This window comes from Salvelinus fontinalis, chromosome 38 (genome assembly GCF_029448725.1).
Source record: "Salvelinus fontinalis isolate EN_2023a chromosome 38, ASM2944872v1, whole genome shotgun sequence".
In the NCBI taxonomy this organism is placed as follows: domain Eukaryota; kingdom Metazoa; phylum Chordata; class Actinopteri; order Salmoniformes; family Salmonidae; genus Salvelinus; species Salvelinus fontinalis.
In genome coordinates, this window is record NC_074702.1 from 26,267,678 (window position 1) to 26,292,516 (window position 24,839).

The 24,839-nt window shown below is 44.0% G+C and overlaps 1 protein-coding gene and 1 pseudogene across 3 annotated transcripts; one reads left to right on the forward strand and one right to left on the reverse strand.

The window, feature by feature from the left end:
- Positions 1-5,363: 5,363 nt before the first annotated feature.
- On the forward strand, positions 5,364-9,724 carry si:dkeyp-97a10.2 (uncharacterized). 3 transcript variants are annotated; one of them, XM_055904042.1, is made up of 6 exons: positions 5,364-5,645; positions 5,888-5,999; positions 6,778-7,137; positions 7,721-7,960; positions 8,665-8,761; positions 9,222-9,724. In XM_055904042.1, the coding sequence occupies exons 2-6, from the start codon at positions 5,945-5,947 to the stop codon at positions 9,385-9,387; spliced, it is 918 nt and encodes a 305-aa protein (XP_055760017.1). In that variant the 5' UTR covers positions 5,364-5,645; positions 5,888-5,944; the 3' UTR covers positions 9,388-9,724. The 3 variants fall into 3 exon arrangements, with proteins under 3 accessions (XP_055760017.1, XP_055760018.1, XP_055760019.1); XM_055904043.1 differs by having other exon boundaries at positions 5,940-5,999; XM_055904044.1 differs by having other exon boundaries at positions 5,366-5,645; positions 9,245-9,724.
- On the reverse strand, positions 9,699-22,860 carry LOC129837569 (tektin-2-like; annotated as a pseudogene).
- Between the last annotated feature and the right edge of the window lie 1,979 nt (positions 22,861-24,839).

A 24,839-nucleotide genomic window follows, 5' to 3' on the forward strand; every position in this document is an offset into this window, starting at 1 on the left:
CCAAGGGAGGGGTCAAATTCCAAAGTAACAGTCAGTATCTGGTGTGGCCACCAGCTGCATTAAGTACTGGAGTGCATCTCCTCCTCATGGACTGCACCAGATTTGCCAGTTCTTGCTGTGAGATAATACCCCACTCTTCCACCAAGGCACCTGCAAGTTCCCAGACATTTCTGGGGGGAATGGCCCTAGCCTTCACCCTCCGATCCAACAGGTCCCAGGCGTGCTCAATGGGATTGAGATCCGGGCTCCTCGCTGGCCATGGCAGAAAACTGACACTCCTGTTTTGCAGGAAATCACGCACAGAACGAGCAGTATGGCTGGTGGCATTGTCATGCTGGAGGGTCATGTCAGGATGAGCCTGCAGGAAGGGTACCACATGAGGGAGGAGGATGTCTTCCCTGTAACGCACAGCGTTAAGTTTGCCTGCAATGACAACAAGCTCAGTCCGATGATGCTGTGACACACCGCCCCATGACGGACCATGACGGACCCTCCACCTCCAAATTGATCCCGCTCCAGAGTACAGGCCTCGTGTAACGCTCATTCCTTCGACCATCAATGCGAATCCGACCATCACCCTGGTGAGACAAAACCACGACTCGTCAGTGAAGAGCACTTTTTGCCAGTCCTGTCTGTTCCAGCGATGGTGGGTTTCTGCCCATAGGCGACGTTGTTGCCGGTGATGTCTGGTGAGGACCTGCCTTACAACAGGCCTACAAGCCCTCAGTCCAGCCTCTCTCAGCCTATTGCAGACAGTCTGAGCACTGATGGAGGGATTGTGCGTTCCTGGTGTAACTCGGGCAGTTGTTGTTGCCATCCTGTACCTGTCCTGCAGGTGTGATGTTCGGATGTACCGATCCTGTCCTGGTGTTGTTACACGTGGTCTGCCACTGCGAGGACGATCAGCTGTCAATCCTGTCTCACTGTAGCGCTATCTTAGGCGTCTCACAGTACAGACATTGTAATTTATTGCCTTGGCCACATCTGCAGTCCTCATGCATCCTTGCAGCATGCCTAAGGCATGTTCACGCAGATGAGCAGGGACCCTGGGCATCTTTCTTTTGGTATTTTTCAGAGTCAGTAGAAAGGCCTCTTTAGTGTCCTAAGTTTTCATAACTGTGACCTTAATTGCCTACCGTCTGTAAGCTGTTAGTGTCTTAACGACTGTTCCACAAGTGCATGTTCATTAATTGTTTATGGTTCATTGAACAAGCATGGGAAACAGTGTTTAATAATAAACCCTTTACAATGAAGATCTGTGAAGTTATTTGGATTTTTACGAATTATCTTTGAAAGACAGGGTCCTGAAAAAGGGACCTTTCTTTGTTGCTGAGTCTAAAAAATCCAAACAGCCTACCCGACCGCTTGGAGGCATCTGCATGGCCATAAAGCACACCGTTGCCTCATTCTGTATCACATTCCAATGATAAAACTGGGGGGAACAAAAACGCAATTTCAGAATGTGGGGGGGGCATGTTGCGCCCCTGATTTCATTTCAAATCAAAGTTTATTTGTCACGTGCTTACTTACAGGCTCTAACCAATGGTGCGGGGAAAAAAGGTATGTGTTTTTGTGTAGGTAAGTAAAGAAATAAGACATTTGAAAAAAGAGTATCGAGGCTATATACAGACACCTGTTAGTCAGGCTTATTGAGGTAGTATGTTTATGTAGGTATCATTAAAGTGACTATGCATATATGATGAACAGATAGTAGCAGAAGCGTAAAAAGAGGGGTTGACGGGTGGTGGGACACAAGGCAGATAGCCCGGTTAGCCAATGTGCGGGAGCACTGGTTGGTCGGGCCAATTTAGGTAGTATGTACATGAATGTATAGTTAAAGTGACTATGCATATAAGATAAACAGAGAGTAGCAGCATGGTAAAAGAGGGGTTGGGGGGGGCACACAATGCAAATAGTACGGGTAACCATTTGGTTACCTGTTCCGGAGTCTTATGGCTTGGGGGTAAAAACTGTTGAGAAGCCTTTTTGTCCTAGACTTGGCACTCCGGTACCGCTTGCCATGCGGTAGTAGAGAGAACAGTCTATGACTAGGGTGGCTGGGGTCTTTGACAATTTTTAGGGCCTTCCTCTGACACCGCCTGGTGTAGAGGTCCTGGATGGCAAGCAGCTTTGCCCCAGTGATGTACTGGGCCATACGCACTACCCTCTGAAGTGCCTTGCGGTCGGAGGCCGAGCAATTGCCGTACCAGGCAGTGATGCAACTGGTCAGGATGCTCTCGATGTTGCAGCTGTAGAACCTTTTGAGGATCTCAGGACCCATGCCAAATCTTTTTAGTTTCCTGAATAAGCTTTGTCGTGCCCTCTTCACGACTGTCTTGGTGTGTTTGGACCAATCTAGTTTGTTGTTGATGTGGACACCAAGGAATTTGAAGCTCTCAACCTGCTCCACTACAGCCCCGTCAATGAGAATGGGGACATGCTGGGTGCTCCTTTTCCTATAGTCCACAATCATCTCCTTAGTCTTGGTTACGTTGAGGGATAGGTTGATATTCTGGCACCACCCGGACAGGTCTCTGACCTCCTCCCTATAGGCTGTCTCGTCGTTTTCACTGTTGTGTCGTCAGCAAACTTAATGATGGTGTTGGAGTCGTGCCTGGCCATGCAGTCGTGGATGAACAGGGAGTACAGGAGGGGACTGAGCACGCACCCCTGGGGAGCTCCAGTGTTGAGGATCAGCGTGGCAGATGTGTTGCTACCTACCCTCACCACCTGGGGTCGGCCTGTCAGGAAGTCCAGGATCCAGTTGCAGAGGGAGGTGTTTAGTCCCAGGACCCTTAGCTTGGTGATGAGCTTTGAGGGTACTATGGTGTTGAACGCTGAGCTGTAGTCAATGAACAGCATTCTCACATGGGTGTTCCTTTTGTCCAGGTGGGAAAGGTCAGTGTGGAGTGCAATAGAGATTGCATCATCTTTGGATCTGTTGGGGCGGTATGCAAATTGGAGTGGGTCTAGGGTTTCTGGGATAATGGTGTTGATGTGAGCCATTACCAGCCTTTCAAAGCACTTCATGGCTACGGACGTGAGTGCTACAGGTCATTTAGGCAGGTTGCCTTTGTGTTCTTGGGCACAGGGACTATGGTGGTCTGCTTGAAGCCACCTGCCAGTTGGTCAGCACATGCCCGGAGCACACGTCCTGGTAATCCATCTGGCCCTGCTGCCTTGTGTATGTTGACCTGTTTAAAGGTCTTACTCACGTCGGCTACGGAGAGCGTGATCACACAGTCGTCCGGAACAGCTGATGCTCTCATGCATGCCTCAGTGTTGCTTGCCTCGAAGCGAGCATAGAAATTATTTAGCTCGTCTGGTAGGCTTGTGTCACTGGGCAGCTCTCGGCAGTGCTTCCCTTTGTAGTCTGTAATAGTTTGCAAGCCCTGCCACATCCAATGAGCGTCGGAGCCGGTGTAATATGATTCAATCTTAGCCCTGTATTGACGCTTTGCCTGTTTGATGGTTCGTCGCAGGGCATAGCGGGATTTCTTGTAAGCTTCCGGGTTAGAGTCCCGCACCTTGAAAGCGGCAGCTCTACCCTTTAGCTCAGTGCGAATATTGCGTGTAATCCATGGCTTCTGGTTGGTGTATGTACTTACAGTCACTGTAGGGACGACGTCCTCAATGCACTTATTGATAAAGCCAGTGACTGATGTGGTGTATTGCTCAATGTCATCGGAAGAATCCCAGAACATGTTCCAGTCTGTGATAGCAAAGCAGTCCTGTAGTTTAGCATCTGCTTCATCTGACCATTTTCTTATAGACCGAGTCACTGGTGCTTCGTGCTTTAATTTTTGCTTGTAAGTGTAACCGATGTGAAATGGCTAGCTAATTAGCGGTGGTGCGTGCTAATAGCCTTTCAATCAGTGACGTCACTTGCTCTGAGACTTTGAAGCATCGTTACCCATCGCTAACTACCTAGCCATTTCACATTGGTTACATAAGCAGCAATCAGGAGGATAGAGTTGTGGTCGGATTTACCAAATGGAGGGCGAGAGAGAGCTTTGTACGCGTCTCTGTGTGTGGAGTACAGCTGATCTAGAATTTTTTCCCCTCTGGTTGCACATTTAACATGTTGATAGAGATTTGGTAGAACGGATTTAAGTTACCCTGCATTAAAGTCTCCGGCCACTAGGAGCGCCGCCTCTGGGTGAGTGGTTTCCTGTTTGCTTATTTCCTTATACAGCTGACTGAGTGCGTCTTAGCGCCAGCATCTGTCTGTGGTGGTAAATAAACAGCCACGAAAAGTATAGCTGAAAACTCTCTAGGCAAGTAGTGTGGCCTGCAGTTTATCACAATATACTCTACTTCAGGCGAGCAAAATCTAGAGACTTCCATAGATTTCGTGCACCAGCTGTTGTTTACAAATATGCACAGACCACCCCCCTCGTCTTACCGGAGTGTGCTGTTCTATCCTGCCGGTGCAGCGTGTATCCCGTTAGCTAAATATCAATGCCGTCATTCAGCCACGATTCCGTGAAGCGTAGGATATTACAGTTTTTGATGTCCCGTTGGTAGGATATTCGTGATCTTACCTCGTCTAGTTTATTGTTATGGATGGTCATTGTCATTCACAGAGAACGTGAATTGAAAATACTCTACCGTATTATTAATTGTTTTTGCAAATGTAGATAAGATTTTTTTTGCCAAATTAAAGTTGCACTTCAGTCTCCTTTGCACCTGATTTACTTAACAAAAGGTACTTGGTGGTCCAGGCATGCTCATGACATGGCACAAGTAGGGGGTCGGCCTTTCTGCATTGTTCTCTATTGCTCCTCTATTGTTTCTGCAAGCAAGGGGGGAGGCCGATGACATCAGAGGGCACCATCAGACCAACTCCTTGAATGGCCTACTCCATCAAGTTTTTTACGCCTTAAGTGTGTGTACATTACTGTATTCATACGTGGTACAGGAAATGTAAAAAATAAAATAAAAAGTAATATTGTTGTAGAAAAATCCATCATCATAACCTGAATAATAATGGAAAACCACCACCAAACTACAAAACACATTTTTGAACACAGCGTTCCAACATGGTTAACTTTCCCTTGAGAGAATGCTATTCTAATTTCATTTACTTTTCTATTTGCTTATTGTGTTCAAACCTTGGTGCCAAAGTATGTGTCCGGACAATATGATTTGTTGCATTGGCATTTGAGAGGGTGCATGGACACAAATAGATGGCGGGGGGGAGGAGTGATAATCAGTGTGATAATTTTATAACAGAATACAATAGAATCCGCTTGTTTAAACACAACTGAGTAGTGGCACTTATTGTACAGGAAAGGGAAAGAGGAAATTGCACAGCTTGAAAACAAGGTGACGTCTAAGTACCTAACTGGCTGGACCTCACACAGGGAAGGGCTGAGAGTACAAAGTCCTGCACCAGACTACAATCTATCAGAGCAACTTTTAGTTCACTCCAGCCTCTTTCTTTGGGTTGTCTTTGATGGTTGACATTTTTTCTGTTCCATCTGCGTAAGGATTTTTTTGTTTTTATATTGTAAAACTGCATCCAAGCTTCCTGGCGTGCTGTGCCCTACCCCTTAAAAGTGGGCTTCCTTTTGAATGAATGCACCTCCTGCCACTTCCAGACTCATAATCTCTGACTCATAATCCATTGTACAGCTGGGAAGGTAAGTGCATTTCAAACTGCTGCTGACTTTGATCCAGTGCAGATCATTGTCTATGCACAGATATAGACCGGTTCCTTAAGGCAAGCTACTAAGTTAGACTTTGAAAAGGAAGTGAAACAATGACCTCTTCTTTGGAAAACTGGGTCTCTATCTGTGTCTTATCAGAGAGGTCATGGGAACCATCCAAGACAAACAAGACAAACGTCCTCTGTCTGTTATTCCTCTCTCTCTCTCTTTCTCAGTCTCAGACTCTGTCTGTCAGTCTGTTATTCTCTCTCTCCCTATCTCTCTCAGGTGCCATGAGGCTGCAACACTGTCTCTCCTGGAGCCTCTCTTTGCTACCGCTGCTCTTGTGTAAGTGCTTCTGTGCAACATGATACACTATGTAAAAATGTCACACTACTGTATCTAAGTGTATTGGTGCAACCAGGCGCAGTGTATTTGACTGCTCTATTTGACCATTTGTGTATGTTGTATTTACCACATTAGTATTGGACTGATACATCATCAGTAGTCTCACGCGACAGCCTTAACATGTGGTTCTGTGTGTTGAGATTACATGTTTTCCAGTTTGTGTGTGATATACTGTCTTCAGTGCACAGTACTATTGTATATGTCTAGACCGAGCCAAGGAGCGTGCAGCTCTGGTCATCTGAGGTGATTGAGACAATAGGGTGTGTTTCAATCTGCGTCTTCTGAGGAAATGGTGTCTTTCCCTGTGAGAGATGTAAACTTCCCTTTGTGTTAGACGGAGGTTTCCACAGAGGGTTAGTCAAGTAACAACAAAGCTTGACAAACATCACATCAGGCAGAACTATCATGTGCTCTCAGTTACTGTTTGACTACCCGATGAAAGTCCTCTTCACTTCATACTAAATACAAATGTAAGAAATCATGAGCTAAGTCATGAAAAACATAGAAACCAACCGTATCAGTGGTTAGCAGTGGAGGCTGGTGTCATTTTAAATCGGACGACAGGCTCATTGAAATGGCCATTCACTCCACTCCTGCCATTACAATGAGCCCTTCCTCAAATGTTTCTCTCAATCAGGCTCCAACGAAGGCTGGTAATGTATTGATATCCTATCACCACAGGCGATACAATAACGTATGCTCATGTTTCTGTCTCCAGTGTCTTGTGGGTACCAGTGCGTGTCGGTCCACTTCCAGACCCCGCAGCCGGTCAATGTACTCCCAGCCGGACGTCTAGTTCTCCAGGTCCAGATCGATCGCGGTCCCAAAGAAAAGATCTCCATGATAACCTGGGAACGGGAGCCAGAGAACGCAAAGACTCCAGGGAATCCTGGGAAGGTGACGTTGATTACGTTCCCCGGTCAAGGAAAACGCTTGGACGGGCGTCTGAGTTTGGAGGAGCAGGGGTCAATACTGAAGCTGGAGGGCTTTGGCGTGGCGGACAGCGGGGTGTACATTGTGACCGTCACTGACCAGGCTGGCATCAAGACCGCTGGACAGTGTACCGTCAAGGAGTACGGTACGACGGTCAACATGGTCTAAGTAGAATATATCAATAGTGACATTTAACCGTCGTTCTATGTCACCTATGCTGACGTATTACTTAAAATGTCACTATAATGACGTGTTAGTTATGTGACAACACAGACTGTCTGATTACGTTGCCGTTTTGAATACATTCCAAGATATTCCTTCCTGTCCTCTGGAGTTATGTTCTTATAGACGATTAACTGTTGGGTCAGTTCTGCCTAAGCTCATTCTTTGTCTTTATAATATAAATGTATGCTTCACTGCAGTCCAACACTCAACTTTGAGTCGGTAATATTTCAGTTTATCAGTCCAACGACCGTCTCGTTCTCTGTCAAATGTCTTCTCTCTAAGTTTCTGATCTGTTTTCCTCCTCACAGCCTCATACTTCTCATGTCACTGCCACCAAGCCTCAGTAGACAACACGCTCAACTCACACTGTTACTTCATGACGCAACCACCCTCTGTCTCTCTCTTTCTCCTCTTCGAGACAATTTTCAGTTCCAACTTCCAAATCTCACCTTTCTCACACCTGGTCTCATTCTCTTTTCTCTGTCTCTTGTCTTTCCTCTCAGAGGCTGTGCACCACCCCTCAGTGAGAGTGAACGTGTCCCACTCCTCCCTGTTCTGTGTGGAGACCTGGGGGACAGACCTTAAATTCAGCTGGCTCCACGAGCGGGCAGCCATCACCGATGCTGTGGGACACGTGTCGCCTGATGGGAAGACCCTGTTCGTCTCCTCCGCCCCCATCTGCGGTCACTTCACCTGCATGGTGAGCAACAAGCTGGGCCACAGCTCTGCCACCTACACAGCAGGTATGGAACCCCACGCACTAACTAACTAAGCCCATCTGTCTCTCAGTCTCTACACAAACCCCATCTGTCTCTCATGCCTGATTCACACTACAGGGCCAAACCGAGCCAAGCTGCAGTGGCACGGCCTGGTTTCGCATCCACCATACTGTTTTTGATGGAACCGTGCTAGAAATAATAATGTCGGCCCTATAGTGTGAATCAGCCATCTGTCTGTTAGTCTCTATGCCAGTGGTCACCCACCCTGGTCATGCAGAGCTACAGTGTATGCAGACTGCTCCTCTAGCTAGCTAGCGCAGCTCAAGGCTGAATCGGATGTGGTTGTGCTAGGTTGTAAGAAAGCCCTGCAAACCCTGTAATTCTCCAGGATCAGGGTTGGTGACCAATGTTCTATGTAATAGTACTAAAAAGCATGGGTAAGAAATCTCATATCTCCTTGACAGACAGAACAGGTAGGTAACTTTTCCTCAAAGGCAATGCTGAATGCAGAAACAGTCGAAGCTAGTGCCCACACCATTCATATCCATTGAATGTACAGCCTCTCTGTGAGTGTGAGTGGTATGCCCTATGTATCGTTCATGTTAATACTGTATGTACAGTGTCCATATTTCGAGAGCCAAGTCCGAGTGACTCCGAGGCTGTCCTATGGAGACCATAACATGTCTCCATATTGTTTTGTCGTGACCTTGTCCTGTCTGGTCCGTCAGAGCCGTGTGAGAGAGAGGGCAAGAGGACCACGGTGGCGGTGGTCTCGCTCGTCATCCTGCTGGTCTGTGGAGCAGCGCTCGCTTTTCTACTGTGGAGGTACAACACACACTGACACCCTAGTCACGCGGCGCAGATACACATTTCATTTTGAGCTACGGTACATACTGTAAGATAAAGCCATACATAGCAAGGACACGGAGGTCGCTGATAGACTGCAGAATGGGAAGAGAGAATGGATGGGCACCTCAAAATGGGAAGCTACAATATCACATCAAGGCATTGCACGCTTGACATTCAGTTGATATTACAATTATTTTGTTTATTCTATCAGTACAATATAGGGTGGCAGGTAGCCTAGCGGTTAAGAGCGTTGGGCCAGTAACCAAAAGGCCGCTGGTTCGAATCCCCGAGTCGACTAGGTGCAAAATATGCCGATGTGCCCTTGAGCAAAGCACTTAACCCTAATTGGACCTGTAAGTCACTCTGGATAAGAGTGTCTGCTAAATGACTAAAATGTTAAAAATGCACAGTGTGTTGTTGTATTTACACATATTAGAGTTTCTGTTGGTTTCTGTTTAGGAGACACAGGCGATACAGTAACAGAGGCGAGAGGCTTCAGGAGGATTTTGAGGACAACTTGTAACGGTGAACCATTGATTACAGTACCCAAGTACTTTCGCTACACTCCCCTACTCAAAGATGGACTCATAAAAGGACAGTAAGTGTACAAAACGCTTTGGGAGGAGCTTCCTTCCCTGTGAGCAGCATGACCTTTCAATGCATTGGAACAATGTGGAGAGTGAACTGCTTGTTGGCCAATTGACGAGTTCTAAAAATGGAAAGAGCAACTTTTGCCCAGTGTGTTGCCTGTTTTTGTCGTAGCTATCATTTTTACACCACCTCTCATTGTACTGAACTACACATGCTATTGTTTTTATATAACGCTCTAAAATAATTTGTTTGAAATTAAAAACAATTCCTTGTTTTGTAACTTTTGTATATTATAAACGTATTGTATATTTAGCTGTGTATTCTTTGTAATAAAAAGCAAATTTTAAACTGTGTGAGGCTTTATTTAAATTGATCGCTATTGTAAATCCACAATTCAGTCAGGGAATGGGAGTCAAAGTACAACCGCTCCAGACATAGTGGATTTCAAAATGATTTATGGCCATGAATAAAAGTGTGCGTGTGTGAGTTCATGTGTGTGTCCACCTCATCAGTACATCTCTCTGGTGAAGCCGGGCATGGGGACGGCTGTCTCAGCCTCAGACAGGGCCTCCAGGTGCTGGCGGATGAGGTCGCTGCGCTGCTCCAGCTCCAGGGCCTCCTGCTTCCTGGACAGGTCGTCTCCCATACAGGCTGTTGCTCCCCTAGGGACTGCAGAGAGTGCCTGGTACACAGGGTCACAGAACAGCAACACAGGGTTAGATGGTGTGGGGGGAGTCCTTACATTAAATGCCAATGTGTTATGAAAGTGAACACATCATATGTTCAATAATGCTGTGAAAGAGTCATACGCGGCAGATATATGATGTGCTCACTTTCATAGCAACTCAATAACATATACATTCACATAGACTTGGCTAGATTCTGCTGTAACGCTTCTATGGTGGCTCCCAACTGCTTAGCCTCTTCCACCAGTCCAGAATGCACCTACAGAGATCACAGAGTCAAGGTATGGACACACATTATATACTGAACAAAAATATAAACGCAACATATAACAATTTCAATGATTTTACTGATTTACAGTTCATAGAAGGAAATCAGTCAATTGAAATAAATTCAGTAATTTAAGGATTTCACATGACAGAGCAGGGGCGCAGCCACTGGGAAGCCAGGCCTATCCAATCAGAATGAGTTTTTCCCCACAAAAGGGCTTTAAACACTTTACTCCAGTGTTTAATTGCTAAATTGTAATTACTTCGCCACTACGGCCTATGTATTGCCTTACCTCCCTAATCTTACTCCATTTGCACACACTGTATATAGATTTTGTCCTATTGTGTTATTGACTGTATGTTTGTTTATTCCATGTGTAACTCTGTGTTGTTGTTTGTGTCACACTGCTTTGCTTTATCTTGGCCAGGTTGCAGTTGTAAATGAGAACTTGTTCTCAACTGGCCTACCTGGTTAAATAAAGGTTAAATAAAAAAAAATAGACAAAAATATTCCTCAATTTTATCAGCTGTCCGGGTGGCTGGTCTCAGACGATCCCGCAGGTGAAGAAGCCGGATGTGGAGGTTACACGTGGTCTGCGGTTGTGAGGCCGGGTTGGACGTACTGCCAAATTCTCTAAAACAACATTGGAGGCGACTTATTGTAGAGAAATTAACATAAAAATCTCTGGCAACAGCTCTGGTGGATATTCCTGCAGTCAGCATGCCAATTGCACACTCCCTCAAAACTTGAGACATCTGTGCCATTGTGTTGTGTGACAAAAATACTCATTTTAGAGTGGCGTTTCATTGTCCCCAGCACAAGGTGCACCTGTGTAATGATCATGCTGGTTAACCAACTTCTTGACATGCCACACCTGTCAGGTGGATGGATTAACTTGTCAAAGGAGAAATGCTCACTAATGGGGATGTAAACACATTTGTGCACACAATTTGAGAGAAATAGATTTTTTAGCATATGGAAAATTTATGGCCTCTTTTATTTCAGCTCATGAAACATGGGACCAACACTTCACATATTGCGTTTCGATTTTTGTTCAGTATCATATGACAAAAAGAGACATAGCTCCTTTTCCATGACAAAATCAACCTTTACCACAACTCAGGTCCTCTGAAGGGTCAATCTGTGCAGGCTTTCATAGAACAAACGTCTGAACCTCCAAGACCAAAGAATACCCATTCTTGCTTCACAAGTTAGAATCAACCATAGAAATAGAAGTAGTAAAATAGACATAACCATTCAAGTCAATTTCCCTTGACGTGGGCGTACTGTCAAATTGCCCTGGATTGAGGGGTTTTCCCCCATTCCAGTAATTCTATTATTACGGTTCTACCTGGTCTCTGCAGAGGTCCACTCCGGGCCTCTCGTTCCTATTCTCCAGCCGGGTATGGACCAGCTTCAGGGGGCACTCTGTAGGCAGCAGCTCCTGCTCCAGACAACAGATGCCCCTCAACAGCTCTGATCTCCTCTCTGGTCTGGTGGGACAGACAGAGCCAAAAGAGCACAGAGTCAGCACTGAGAAGCCCGGAGAAACCTCCCGCAGCTAAGAAGGGCCGTCTAGAATTGTCCTCCTTGCTTTCTATGCTAGTCAATACTATCTTATCACCATCTATGCTCTCTATGGTTCTAGCCTCAAGCTCTCACACAATAGCTGATTCATAAATTCCACTTCTTGTTCGGATCTACCGTACTGTATATATGACGTTACTGATCCATAACACATTCATGAGAAACCTAGGCGATCTGCCTTCCCTGCATTGACCCCAGTCTTATCTAATCTCTCCCCATGCATTCCAGACACTGCTATTGTTATTGCCTTTGGAGTGGACTTCCTTACCAGGACTATAGGTATTCATGTCGATGGAGATGGATGGGGCCCAGCGGAGCTCTAACAAAGGAAAAAGGCTGTGCTGCACTGATTAGAAGGGAGATCAGCTTTAGGTCAGTGCGTGTCAGAGAGACGGGGGGAGGGCGGTCTAATGGGTTTAGTGGATGTATAGCATGAGAAGGACCCGGTGTAAGAGCTATGCATGTCATTAATGCTTAACAAGAGCATTTCTAAGGCTTAGCTCTGGATACATGGTAGTCTTCCCCAGGCCTCTATCTACATCTGTCCTCAATATCAATATTTAGTCAAAGCAGAATTGTTCATTTTGCATTGAAATACATTTTCCATTTTGTGCCCTAACGAACAGGACTCTGTACTCACAGCCGTGTGCTGCCAGCGCAGCTGACTGCAGGCCTGCTGGAGCTGGTGGGCCCTCTTGTGCAGGTTGAACCCAGCGTTGATCCGCTGTCCCTCCAGGTCATTCTGGCTCTGAAGGGACATAAGAGATGGGGGCATCAGAGACCACACAGAGGAGAGAGATATAAGTAAGAGTCTTACGGTGCAGTTATAAGGAATATGGGGCACGTATTCAGAAAGTCTCAGAGTAGGTATGCTGATATAGGATCAGTCCTGCCTTTTAGATCCTAATGAATAAGATGATATGGACCTGATCCTACAGTAGATTAGCACTCCTACTCTGAGACACCCTGGGAGAGGATGATGTTGCTATACTAAGTCAGTTACACTTCAGTTCATGGAAATGGCCACTCATGGCAGTTTTTTTGAAGTAACAAGTCCTTAAAGCTTATCCCAAAAACATGCTTATGATGTTTTCAAAGGGGATGACAATGTCCTCTTCAGACTGTGTGAGGGAGAATACCAACAAGCCTCAGGCACACATTACAATCGCCTCGTAAAGATGATATACAGCATTTATAGATCAGACTCCCGTTCCTGTTGAATGCTTCTGTACTGTATATCGATCAGGATGATATTCTTCGGATACAGTTTACACCGCTTCGGCCTGAGCCAAATAAAACAAGTGCTAACGCACGCCTTTAAAATAAACCCATATGTCCTCCTCAGCTTAAACAATCCCCTACACCAGTATTCCAAAACAACAGTTATTAAAGTCCACTTACTAGTGTGTTTGCAATACCTTCTTGTCCATAATTATTGAAGTATTGTTAAAGATGAGCAAAAAAGGCTGTTTAAAATAAATAATACAAATACTGAGCTATGGCGTATATGATATTTGACCATAGCACCGCCTGGAGTTTGATGAACGCCATTGGCACTTGAATTGGAACCGGTGCTATGGTCAGATGACATGAAAATAGAGCTCTTTGGGCACACACACGAGCATATACAGAAGCATACAGTGCATTCGGAAAGTATTCAGACTCCTTGACTTTTGCCATATTTTGTTACGTTAAAGCCTTATTCTAAATTGGATACCAAAAAATAAATCATCAGTCTACTGTACACACAATACCCCATAATGACAAAGCAAAAACATTTTTTTAGAAATCTTTGCAAATGTATTAAAAAAGAAAAGAAAAAATAAAATAATTTCAAAAAATAATTTCAATAGCAATTACAGCCTCGAGTCTTCTTGGGTATGATGCTACAAGCTTGGCACACCTGTATTTGGGGAGTTACTCCCATTCTTCTCTGCAAATCCTCTCAAGCTCTGTCAGGTTGGATGGGGAGCGTCACTGCACAGCTATTTTCAGGTCTCTCCAGAGATGTTAGATCGAGTTCAAGTCCGGGATCTGGCCACTCAAGGACATTCAGAGACTTATCCTGAAGCCCCTCCTGCATTGTCTTGGCTGTGTGCTTAGGGTCGTTGTCCTGTTGGAAGGTGAACCGTCGCCCCAGTCTGAGGTCCTGAGCGCTCTAGAGTAGGTTTTCATCAAGGATCTCTTCTTACTTTTTTCCATTCATCTTTCCCTCAATCCTGACTATTCGGCGTTTTCAGCTGTGCTAACATAATTGCAAAAGGGTTTTCTAATGATCAAAAAGCCTTTTAAAATGATAAACTTGGATTAGCTAACACAACGTGCCATTGAAACACAGGAGTGATGGTTGCTGATAATGGGCCTCTGTACACCTATGTAGATATTCAATAAAACAAATCAACCATTTTCAGCTACAATAGTCATTTACAACATTAACAATGACTACACTGTATTTCTGATCAATTTGATGTTATTTTAATGGACAAAAAAATTGCTTTACTTTAAAAAACAAGGACATTTCTTGGTGACCCCAAACTTTTGAATGGTAGTGTATACAGAAGAATGTGCCTTTCCAAATCATGTCCAATCAATTGAATTTACCACAGGTGGACTCCAATCAAGTTGTAGAAAAATCTCAAGGATGATGAATGGAAACAGGATGCACCTGAGATTAATTTTGAGTCTCATAACAAAGGGTCTGAATACTAATGTAAAATATGGTGGTGGATCTTTGATGTTATGGGGCTATTTTGCTTCCACTGGTACTGGGGCCCTTGTTAAGGTCGATGGCATCATGAACTTTTACCAAGTAATAAGTACCAGGACATTTTAACCGAAAACCTTTTTGCCTCTGCCAAGAGACTGACACTTGGCCGCAAGACAATAACCCCAAGCACTAATCAAAATCCACAAAGCAATGGTTAATTGACCACAAAATCAACATTTTGCAATTGCCATCTCAGTCTATGGACATTTACATTAGTCATTTAGCAGACGGTCTTACAGCGAGTTACAGGAGCAATTAGACTTGAACCCCATTGAAAACCTGTGGTTGATTTGAAGAGGGCAGATGAAGGATATCAAGGATCTGGAAGGATTCTGTATGGAGGAATGGTCTAAGATCCCTCCCAACGTGTTTTCCAATCTCATAAAACATTTTGGAAAAAGGCTCAGTGTCGTTCCCCTCACAAGGGAAAGAGTACTGCTAGAGTACTGAAAACAGAGGTGCCAATAATTTTAAACCCCATTTTAGTTTTTAGTTATTCCTTTTTGAACACAATCTCTTTATCTGAGCAATTGTATTAGTATAAAATAATACAATTTCCACCCCGAAAATGTGCATGCAATATTGCTCAGTACTTGTATTATTCATTTGAAACAGTATTTACTCATCTTAATTAAGACTGACAATAATTATGGACTGTACATTATTCATATTTTTTTGTGGCATATCAAGAACCTGATTAAACAGCATGATATCTACACAGGTGCACCTTGTACTGGGGACAGTAAAAGGCCATTCTAAAATGTGCAGTTATGTTACAGAACACACTGCCACAGATGTCTCAAGTTGAGGGAGCATGCAACTGGGATGCCGACTGCAGGAATGTCCACCAAAGCTGTTGCTAGAGAATTTAATATTCATTTCTATATAATAAGCTTACGTATTGGCCTCACGGCCTTCGTCAGAGCTTTTGTGAGTAAAAATGTATTTTGCACCCTTTTGTAGACCTAGCCCCACTCACATCCGTTCCACGAATCAAAAGGGGTTGGAGACGCAGGAATAACAAAGTGCTACCATAAATAACAATATGCATTTCATAAATATTCAAATAAAGTGTGTAAATAACACGTCTATAAAATCACAATGAGGACATAGACCTACCGAGCAAGTTCTCGTTAATCATTGGGTACATCGTACGAAAAACAGAGTAATCTTAAATAGGAGCATAATTCATGTTCAAATTCACAACATAACATACATAGGCATTTCATAATTAAGACCTTTACGGAAATAATGTCTGGAGGGTGAAAATCCCAAAACATTCTCTTTTACTCAGAGTATTATTAATGTCACCTCCCCTGTCTGATATCTTAACTTTCTCTATGCCACAAAATCTAAAGGTAGAAATGTCATGCTTCATGTCATTAAAATGTCCTGCGACTGGATAATCCCTGTCGTTTCTCCTGATTGAACTTTTATGTTCACTGATTCTCTGTTCGAGAGAATGAGAGTTTTTACCTACATAGCACAGCCCACATGGACATTAATAATGTAAATAACATGGGTGGTGGAACACATAATAATGTAATTTATTTGGAACCGTTTTCCTGTATGTGGGTGGCAGAAATATTCACACTTCATCATATTGTTGCACTGTGCGCATCCTCTGAATGTATAGCTACCATTTGGAAGAGGGCGTGAAAGAGCCTGGCTGATTTTCTTTTGTGGCTGGCAGTTGGCATGAACCAATTTATTGCGTAAATTGCGACCTCTCCTATACACAATAAGTGGTGAATTTTTTAATTCAGCCGGCAAAGCTGGGTCCGACGATAAAATATGCCAGTGTTTCTTGACCACACCTCCCACTTTTCGCGAGTTCAAAGTATTTGTGGTTGTGAACATTACGGAGTATTCTTCAGCTTTAGCGGGTCTTTACTCACTTTATTCAAATATTTATTAAATGCATATTGTTATATTTGGTAGCACTGATTTGTTTTTCCTGCGCCCCCAACACCTTTCGATGCGTGGAACGGATGTGGGTGGGACTAGGTCTACATAAGGGTGCAAAAAAAAATGTTTTACTCACAAAAGCTCTGAAGGCGGTGAGGACGATACGTAAGCTTATTAAAGATCAGTGAAACTATCAAGAGCAGTGTGCGGTTTTTCCTTCATATTGTTCAACTGTTACCATGCACCTACAAAAACGATTGCTCAGATGTGTGAGTGCCTTCTGAATTTTGAATATTCATTTCTCTACTATAAGCCAAAGTAATTTCTCTATTGGAGGCCAACATCATTTTAGAGAATTTGGCAGTATGTCCAACCGGCCTCATAACCGTAGACCGCGACACGTTTCCACGACATGTAACCACGCCAGCCCAGGACCTCTACATCCAGCTTCTTCCCCTGAGGGATGGTTTGCGACCAGCCACCTAGACAGCTGATGAAACTGTGGGTTTGCACAACAGAAGAATTTCTGCACAAACTGTCAGAGACCGTCTCAGGGAAGCTCATCTGCATGCTCGTCGTCCTCACCAGGGTCTTGACCTGACTGCAGTTCGGCGTCGTAACCGACTTCAGTGGGCAAATGCTTACCTTCTATGGCCACTGGCACGGTGGAGAAGTGTGCTCTTCACGGATGAATCCCAGTTTCAACTGTACCAGGCAGATGGCAGACAGGGTGTATGGTTTGCTGATGACAACATTGTGGAGGTGGGGTTATGTATGAGCAGGCATAAGCTAAGGACAACGAACACAACTGCATTTTATCGATGGCAATTTGAGATACCGTGACAAGATCCTGAGGCCTATTGTCGTTCCATTCATCCGACGCCATCACCTCCTGCATGATAATGCACAGCCCCATGTCGCAAGGATCTGTACACAATTCCTGTAAGCTGAAAATGTCCCAGTTCTTCCAAGGCCTGCATACTCACCAGACATGGAGCATGTTTGGGATATTCTGGATCGACATGTACTGCACCACAGCGTGTTCCAGTTCCCGCTAATATATAGCAACTTCGCAAAGCCATTGAAGAGGAGTGGGACAACATTCTACAATCAACAGCCTGATCAACTCTATGCAAACGAGATGTGTCACACTGCATGGGGCAAATGGTGGTCACACCAGATACTGACTGGTTTTCTAAGCCAGCCCCTATTCCCAGTCATGTGAAATCCATAGATTAGGGCCTAATGAATTGATTTAAATTGACTGATTACCTTATAAGAACTGTAACTCAGTAAAATCTTAGAAATTGTTGCATGTTGCATTTATATTTTTGTTCAGTGTTATATATATTTATTTTTCAAGTATTTTCTTTTTATTCAAACAGGGCTAGCATGAAATGAGAGGGGAGACAGAGAAGTAGGGAGATGCAGAATAGGGTATGGGCTGGGATTTGTATCCACTCTGGCTAGACCAGCCTCAGGCACGTATAGAGTTTGAAATGGGCAGCAAGCATATTATTAAATTGCTGTCCAAAAACACTTAGAAATACCAAACAACCCATTTTTTTATTAGTTTGTTATGGGAGTTGTCCTATACGCCTAATGAAACCAATTTCCATACTGCATAAAACAGTCTCTGAGTGTACATCCACACATACTCTCTTCATGGTGTCCTCATGAGCCCCCACCTAGCCAGTTTCCCCAGTTTCCATTCCCCGACCCGGCCTTCCTATGCTATTAATAACATATCCCTCTCCTCCTCCCACAATACAGACAGTCCCACCCACACATTATTTTGTAGGAGTAGGTTGAAGTTGCCATTAGACACTGATTTAAGCTCAGTCTTGTGTTTTTACCTCTAATGGTTAATGTTAGTTTGGGGAGGGTAAACCGATCCTAGATCAGTCCTCTGCTACCTGTATCCTTGTATAGGTCATGGTCTCCCTCAGCTGTAGGGAAGCCTGCATCGCCTCCTCAGCCTGGGTCATGTTGTAGTGGGTGAACTGCACCGACTGCTGGTGTGTGGAGGCACTGCAGGGTACAAGACATAAATCAGCCACAGTTATACATCGGTAAGTACAGTACACTATAAGTACTGTGTTATAAATTAGAAAATGTTTTAGGTTTAGAGGATCAGAAGAGGTTTAGTGATACAAAAGACCATACATCTAGATTTAGGTAAAGGCTGAGAATTTGTCTGCCATTGAGTGTTCTGCTATCTGAACACCGAAACAAATTATTTAGTGGTGACAATTATGAAAAACAAAATTCCTAGAAATATGCTAGAACTATACAGTATAATTTCACTCATGATTATCTCATTATCATCTCCTTTATTCTACACATGTTGACAAGGCACTATTCTGCTCCCGTCCTTACCTAGTGGGTACGTGGGTGGGGTCAGGCTTGAAGGATATGTCAGGTGACCTGTCTAAGTGGCAGGCATGATTGGTTCACATCCAGGGCTTCACTCCTGTTGGTTAGGTCAAAGGTCAGCTGTTGGTGGGCTTCCTTGAGACAGCTTAAAATGAAATGGAATAAACTTTATTGATGCTACATTGTTAAGAAGGGAAATTAGATGCATCACCCCCATAGAACTATAGACAAACAAGCATACATTGGTAGAGATTCTATTAAATTACTAGAGGGGATATGTCAAACTCTCAAAGCTCTAGAACGGTATGATAATAGAAGGGAGAAATCCAAATGGACAGTAGAGGAATAGGTGATACTTTCCTGCTTTTACTTATGCAGGAAAATAAAAGAAAGGCATGTGATGTATCAGAAATTGTGTAATAGAATTGTAAACCTAAAATATTGTCATATAATTATGAATACAGTTTCTACGTGTTTTAGACACATTTTCTGTATAAATAGCCTCTAAAATATCATCAACTGATTTCAGCCAGTGTATGGCTGTGGATTGACTGCATTGTTTGTATGGATTATTGGCAGTTAATTTGTAAAAAGATTGGAATCATTCCAATAAAAGTGTCTGGCTAGTTAGCTAATGAAAATACTTTGAAGATAATCTTCAAAATGATTGCTTTCACAATATTTTAATCACAACACTGGCTGCCCAACTCCCTGACCAAAATGGCTGACCTTTTACACCGTCATAAGATAGTTCATGTCTATTCTAGTATTGTAAATACTAATTATAGGCATACATCAGCACACATAGGCTACAGAGCACAGTGGAATTTTAACGTTTCCTGTCAAATTTGCTGCAATACGTCTTCATGAAGCAATGGTGAAATGAAATTTAAGACCTCATACATGCCCCCAATTGTCAGTAGCATCCACCCCTTTCGGTTTCACATCACATTATCCTTTATTTTTAAGAGCAACACAACTGTCTGTTCGATAGAAGCCCTTTATGTTCCATGGATCAATGAAACCATATCCTGAGACACATCCAAAGACCTACGGCAGTTAAATCTCTATCTTGGCTTACCAGAGCTGCTCGAAGGCCTTGTTGATGTGCTGCTGCAGCTCTTGCTGCGTGGTGGCAATCATCTGGGCCTCCCTCTTCAGATGGCCCTGCAGGGGGTCACTGACCAGCTCGCTCTCCCTGCGGGCCCTCTCTTTGGGTCAGACACTCCACTACCACTTCCAGGGGCATGGCCGTGTCAGCCAGGGCCCGCTCCGCCTCTTCCTTCACCTGGGAGGGAGAGAGAGAGAGAGAAAGGGAGAGACAGACAGGGTTGACAATACAGTTTGTACTAAACGCCTGAAATACAGTGCTTTGCAAAAGTATTCATCCCCCTTGATGTTTTTCCTATTTTGTTGCATTACCACCTGTAATTTAAATTGATTTTTATTTGGATTTCATGTAATGGACATACACAAAACAGCAATATCTGCAATATCACTAAGCAAGGGGCACCAGCAAGCAAGCGGCACCATGGTGACCAAGGAGCTCTCCGAACAGGTCAGGGACAAAGTTGTGGAGAAGTACAGATCAGGGTTGGGTTATAAAAAATGATCTGAAACTTTGAACATCCCACGGAGCACCATTGAATCCATTATTAAAAAATGAAAAGAATATGGCACCACAACAAACCTGCCAAGAGAGGGCCGCCCACCAAAACTCACAGACCAGGAAAGGAGGGCATTAATCAGAGAGGCAACAAAGAGACCAAAGATAACCCTGAAGGAGCTGCAAAGCTCCAAGCGGAGATTGGAGTATCTGTTCATAGGACTGCTTTAAGCCGTACACTCCACAGAGTTGGGCTTTACGGAAGAGTGGCCAGAAAAAAAGCCATTGCTTAAAGAAAAAAATAAGCAAACACATTTGGTGTTCGCCAAAAGGCATGTGGGAGACTCCCCAAACATATGGAAGAAGTTACTCTGGTCAGATGAGATCAAAATTGAGCTTTTTGGCCATCAAGGAAAACACTATGTCTGGCGCAAACCCAACACCTCTCATCACCCTGAGAACCAAATCCCCACAGTGAAGCATGGTGGCAGCATCATGCTGTGGAGATGTTTTTTGTCAGCAGGGACTGGGAGACTGGTCAGAATTGAAGGAATGATGGATGGCGCTAAATATAGGGAAATTATTGAAGGTAACCTGTTTCAGTCTTCCAGAGATTTGAGACTGGAACAGAGGTTCACCTTCCAGCAGGACAATGACCCTAAGCATACTGCTAAAGCAACATGTGAGTGGTTTAAGAGGAAACATTTACATGTCTTGGAATGGCCTAGTTAAAGCCCAGACCTCAATCCAATTGAGAATCTGTGGTATGACTTAAAGATTGCTGTACAACAGGGGAATCCATCCAACTTGAAGGAGCTGGAGCAGTTTTGTCTTAAAGAATGGGCAGAAATCCCAGTGGCTAGATGTGCCAAGCTTATAGAGACATACCCCAAGAGACTTGCAGCTGTAATTGTTGCAAAAGGTGGCTCTACAAAGTATTGACTTTGGGAGGTGAATAGTTATGCATGCTCAAGTTCTGTTTTTTGGTCTTATTTCTTGTTTGTTTCACATCTTCAGAATGGTAGGCATGTTGTGTAAATCAAATGATACAACCAGCCCAAAAATCTATTTTAATTCCAGGTTGTAAGGCAACAAAAGAGGAAAAATGCCAAGTGGGTGAATAACCTTCGCAGGCTCCTGTAGATCCTCTAGATGATTAAACATGTGTGCTATAATTCATTGTCAACAAGCACACATACTTCCAGAAAGAACAAAAATAACACCCTCAGGCATAATTAGATTACGATTAGGTTACCTAATAAGGGTAGGATTTAGGTAGAGTAGACTGCACCAGACGACACAACAATGCATACAAATAGCATAGTGGATTGCGGATTCCCAAAGCAATTTGAGAGGTTCCTGAAGTTAACAAATTAGGGACACTGACAGATTGTGTTCTGTGACATTGTCACGCCCTGACCTTAGAGAGCCTTTTTATTTCTCTATTTTGTTAAGTCAGGGTGTGATTTGGGTGGGCATTCTAGTTTTTCTATTTCTTTGTCTATTTCTTTGTATGGTTCCCAATCAGAGGCAGCTGTCTATTGTTGTCTCTGATTGGGGATCATACTTAGGCAGCCTTTTGCCACCTTTAGTTTGTGGGATCTTGTTTTTGTACTGTTGCTTTCCAGCCCTACAGAACTGTGCGTTTCGTTTTTTTTCTTTTTCTCGGCGTCATCAATAAAAGAAAGATGTACGCCTACCACGCTGCACCTTGGTCCAATCCTTCCATCAACGAACGTCACAGACATGCGTACGACAGTATACGTGTTGATTATGTTTTTGGTTAGTAAAGGGAGTTGAACATTAAGTAGTTCTCCCACATTTTCTGCCATATGAAGTATTAGTGACCTGTGTCAGAGCTTCGATCTCTATCTCCATTGCCTGTACGCAGAACTGCAGTCTGTCCTTCTGTTCAGTGACCTCATTGATTTTGTCACCCATCCTGTCTCAGCTGTCACTCTCATCCCAGCGTGTCTGACAGAGAGACGGAGAAGAGCCCACAGTCACACACAGTATTACTTTGTTATTATGGGGTATAGATATGAACATGAGTTGATCATCTCTCTGTCAATGCATCGCCTGCTGCCTGGCATCAGACATCCATAGCAGTCCCTGTACCTTACAGGCTGTCTGGTGCCTCAGGGCCCGCCTCTCCTGCATTGTCTGCTGTGATTGGTGGCGTTGGTGCTCGGCCGTGTCCGTGAGCAGCTTGTTATTGGTCTCCCAGTCTGTCATCCACTAACGCTGACCGGGCTTCCTACTCGTAGTGGCCACTCCTACCAACATAAATAGACAGCTTGAATTGAGTTAGTCAAAGGTTGTATAAACCTGTATGCAGGTCTCGATCCTTCCATCAGCAAAGGGAAATTCCTTTCCACTAAAATTGACATTTTTGCTAGTGTTATGACCCAACCAGAATGGGCACACAGGCTGTTATAGCACTTCCCGATGTTTCTACATTTGTTTTCTTATCATCATATGTCAAATAGTAGGGTATGAAACCTGGCCATGATCAATTGAAAAGGTTCCATAATGCTTTAAAGTAAACCTTTTCTAATCTTTTCCATGGGAGGAACGGGTCGACACAGAATAGGAAGGACGGTAGTAGTCATGACTGCCACGTAAATGTAACTAAAAACCTACCCGTCTATCAAATGATGCATGAACTGTGAAAAACCTGGGGTACAGTTAGCTATGGTGGAAAAGCCATAAACATGCACACCGGAGACCCTGTAGCTACGTGGCACTACCAGAGCACTACACGCCTGCAGAAGTAGCTGGAATGAATTCTGGACAGTAGTTTACATGTTTATGTGATCTCCTGATTACTTTACATTCCAGACAGTTATGTGAGGTTGTTGGCCCACTGTCACAATCCCATCTTTGTGCACTGACTGTTCCACGGCGAGATACGAGTTTCCTTGAGGATTCACTCCGCCATAGACTTAGTAATGGATACATGTGACTATAAATGGGATTTTAGGAGTTTCAATTCAACCCTTCCCATATTTTCCAGGAGGGTTGAACTGGTAAAGTGCACTCGGGTACACTTTCCATTTTCATTATGATCAGTTTGTTATGATTCATTTAATTTGAAATAAAGTTCAGTTGGTAGACTAGATTGTATTCTGCATTCTCGTGGTTCTTAACCTGAAACGGTGACAGTTTCAGATTTCCAAAGTAGGCTAGACTAGTCATACATGCTTATGACAAATCTTACAATGCATTATAACGGCATCATAATGGATTGTACATGAGTATAGTTGCAAAGCTACTGGTAATTTACTAAAGTTACTGTAATCTTAGGTAATTAGCAGGTAATCTATGGTAATTTATACTTGAATAACTTAAAATGTATGTAAGTATGTATATACACTACATGGCTAATTGTATGTGGACACCTGCTTGTCAAACAGCTTATTCCAAAATCATGGGCATGAATATGGAGTTGGTCCCCCCTTTGCTGCTTTAACAGCCTCCACTCTTTTGGGAAGGCTTTCCACTAGATGTAACAATGCTGATGGGACTTGCTTCCATTCAGCCACAAGAGCACTAGCGAGGTTGGGCACTGATTTTGGGCAATTCGGCCTGGCTCGCAGTCAGCGTTCCAATTAATCCCAAAGGTGTTTGATGGGGTTTAGGTCAGGGCTCTGTGCAGGCCAGTCAAGTTCTTCCACGCCGATCTCGACAAGCCATTTCTGTATGGACCTCGCCTTGTGCACGGGGGAATTGTCATGCTAAAACAGGAAAGGGCTTCCCCCAAACTGTTGCCACAAAGTTGGAAGCACAGAATCGTCTAGAATGTCACTGTATGCTGTAGCATTAAGATTTCCCTTCACTGCAACAAAGGGGACTCGTCCAAACCATGAAAAACAGCCCCAGAGCATTATTCCTCCTCCACCAAACTTCACAGTTGGCACTATGCATTTGGGCAGGTAGTGTTCTCCAGGCATCCGCCAAACCCAGATTTGTTTGTCGGACTACCAGATGGTGAAGCGTGATTCCTCACTCCAGAGAATGTATTTTCACTACTCCAGAGTCCAATGGCGGTGAGCTTTACACCACTCCAGCCAACGCTTGGCATTGTGCATGGTGATCTTAGGCTTATGTGCGGCTGCTCGGCCATGGAAACCCATTTCATGAAGCTCCCTACAAACAGTTCCTGTGCTTACGTTGCTTTCAGAGGCAGTTTGGATCTTGGTAGTGAGTGTTGCAAGCAAGGACAGGCAAGGGGCAGCTCCCATTCTGTGAGCTTGTGTGGCCTA

Coding starts and splice junctions, on each gene's coding strand:
- si:dkeyp-97a10.2 (XM_055904042.1), top strand. CDS start 5,945: ATGAGGCTGCAACACTGTCTCTCCTGGAGCCTCTCTTTGCTACCGCTG. Junction 7,138..7,720: donor GTGTACCGTCAAGGAGTACG/GTACGACGGTCA, acceptor CTTTCCTCTCAG/AGGCTGTGCACCACCCCTCA. Junction 8,762..9,221: donor CTCGCTTTTCTACTGTGGAG/GTACAACACACA, acceptor TACACATATTAG/AGTTTCTGTTGGTTTCTGTT.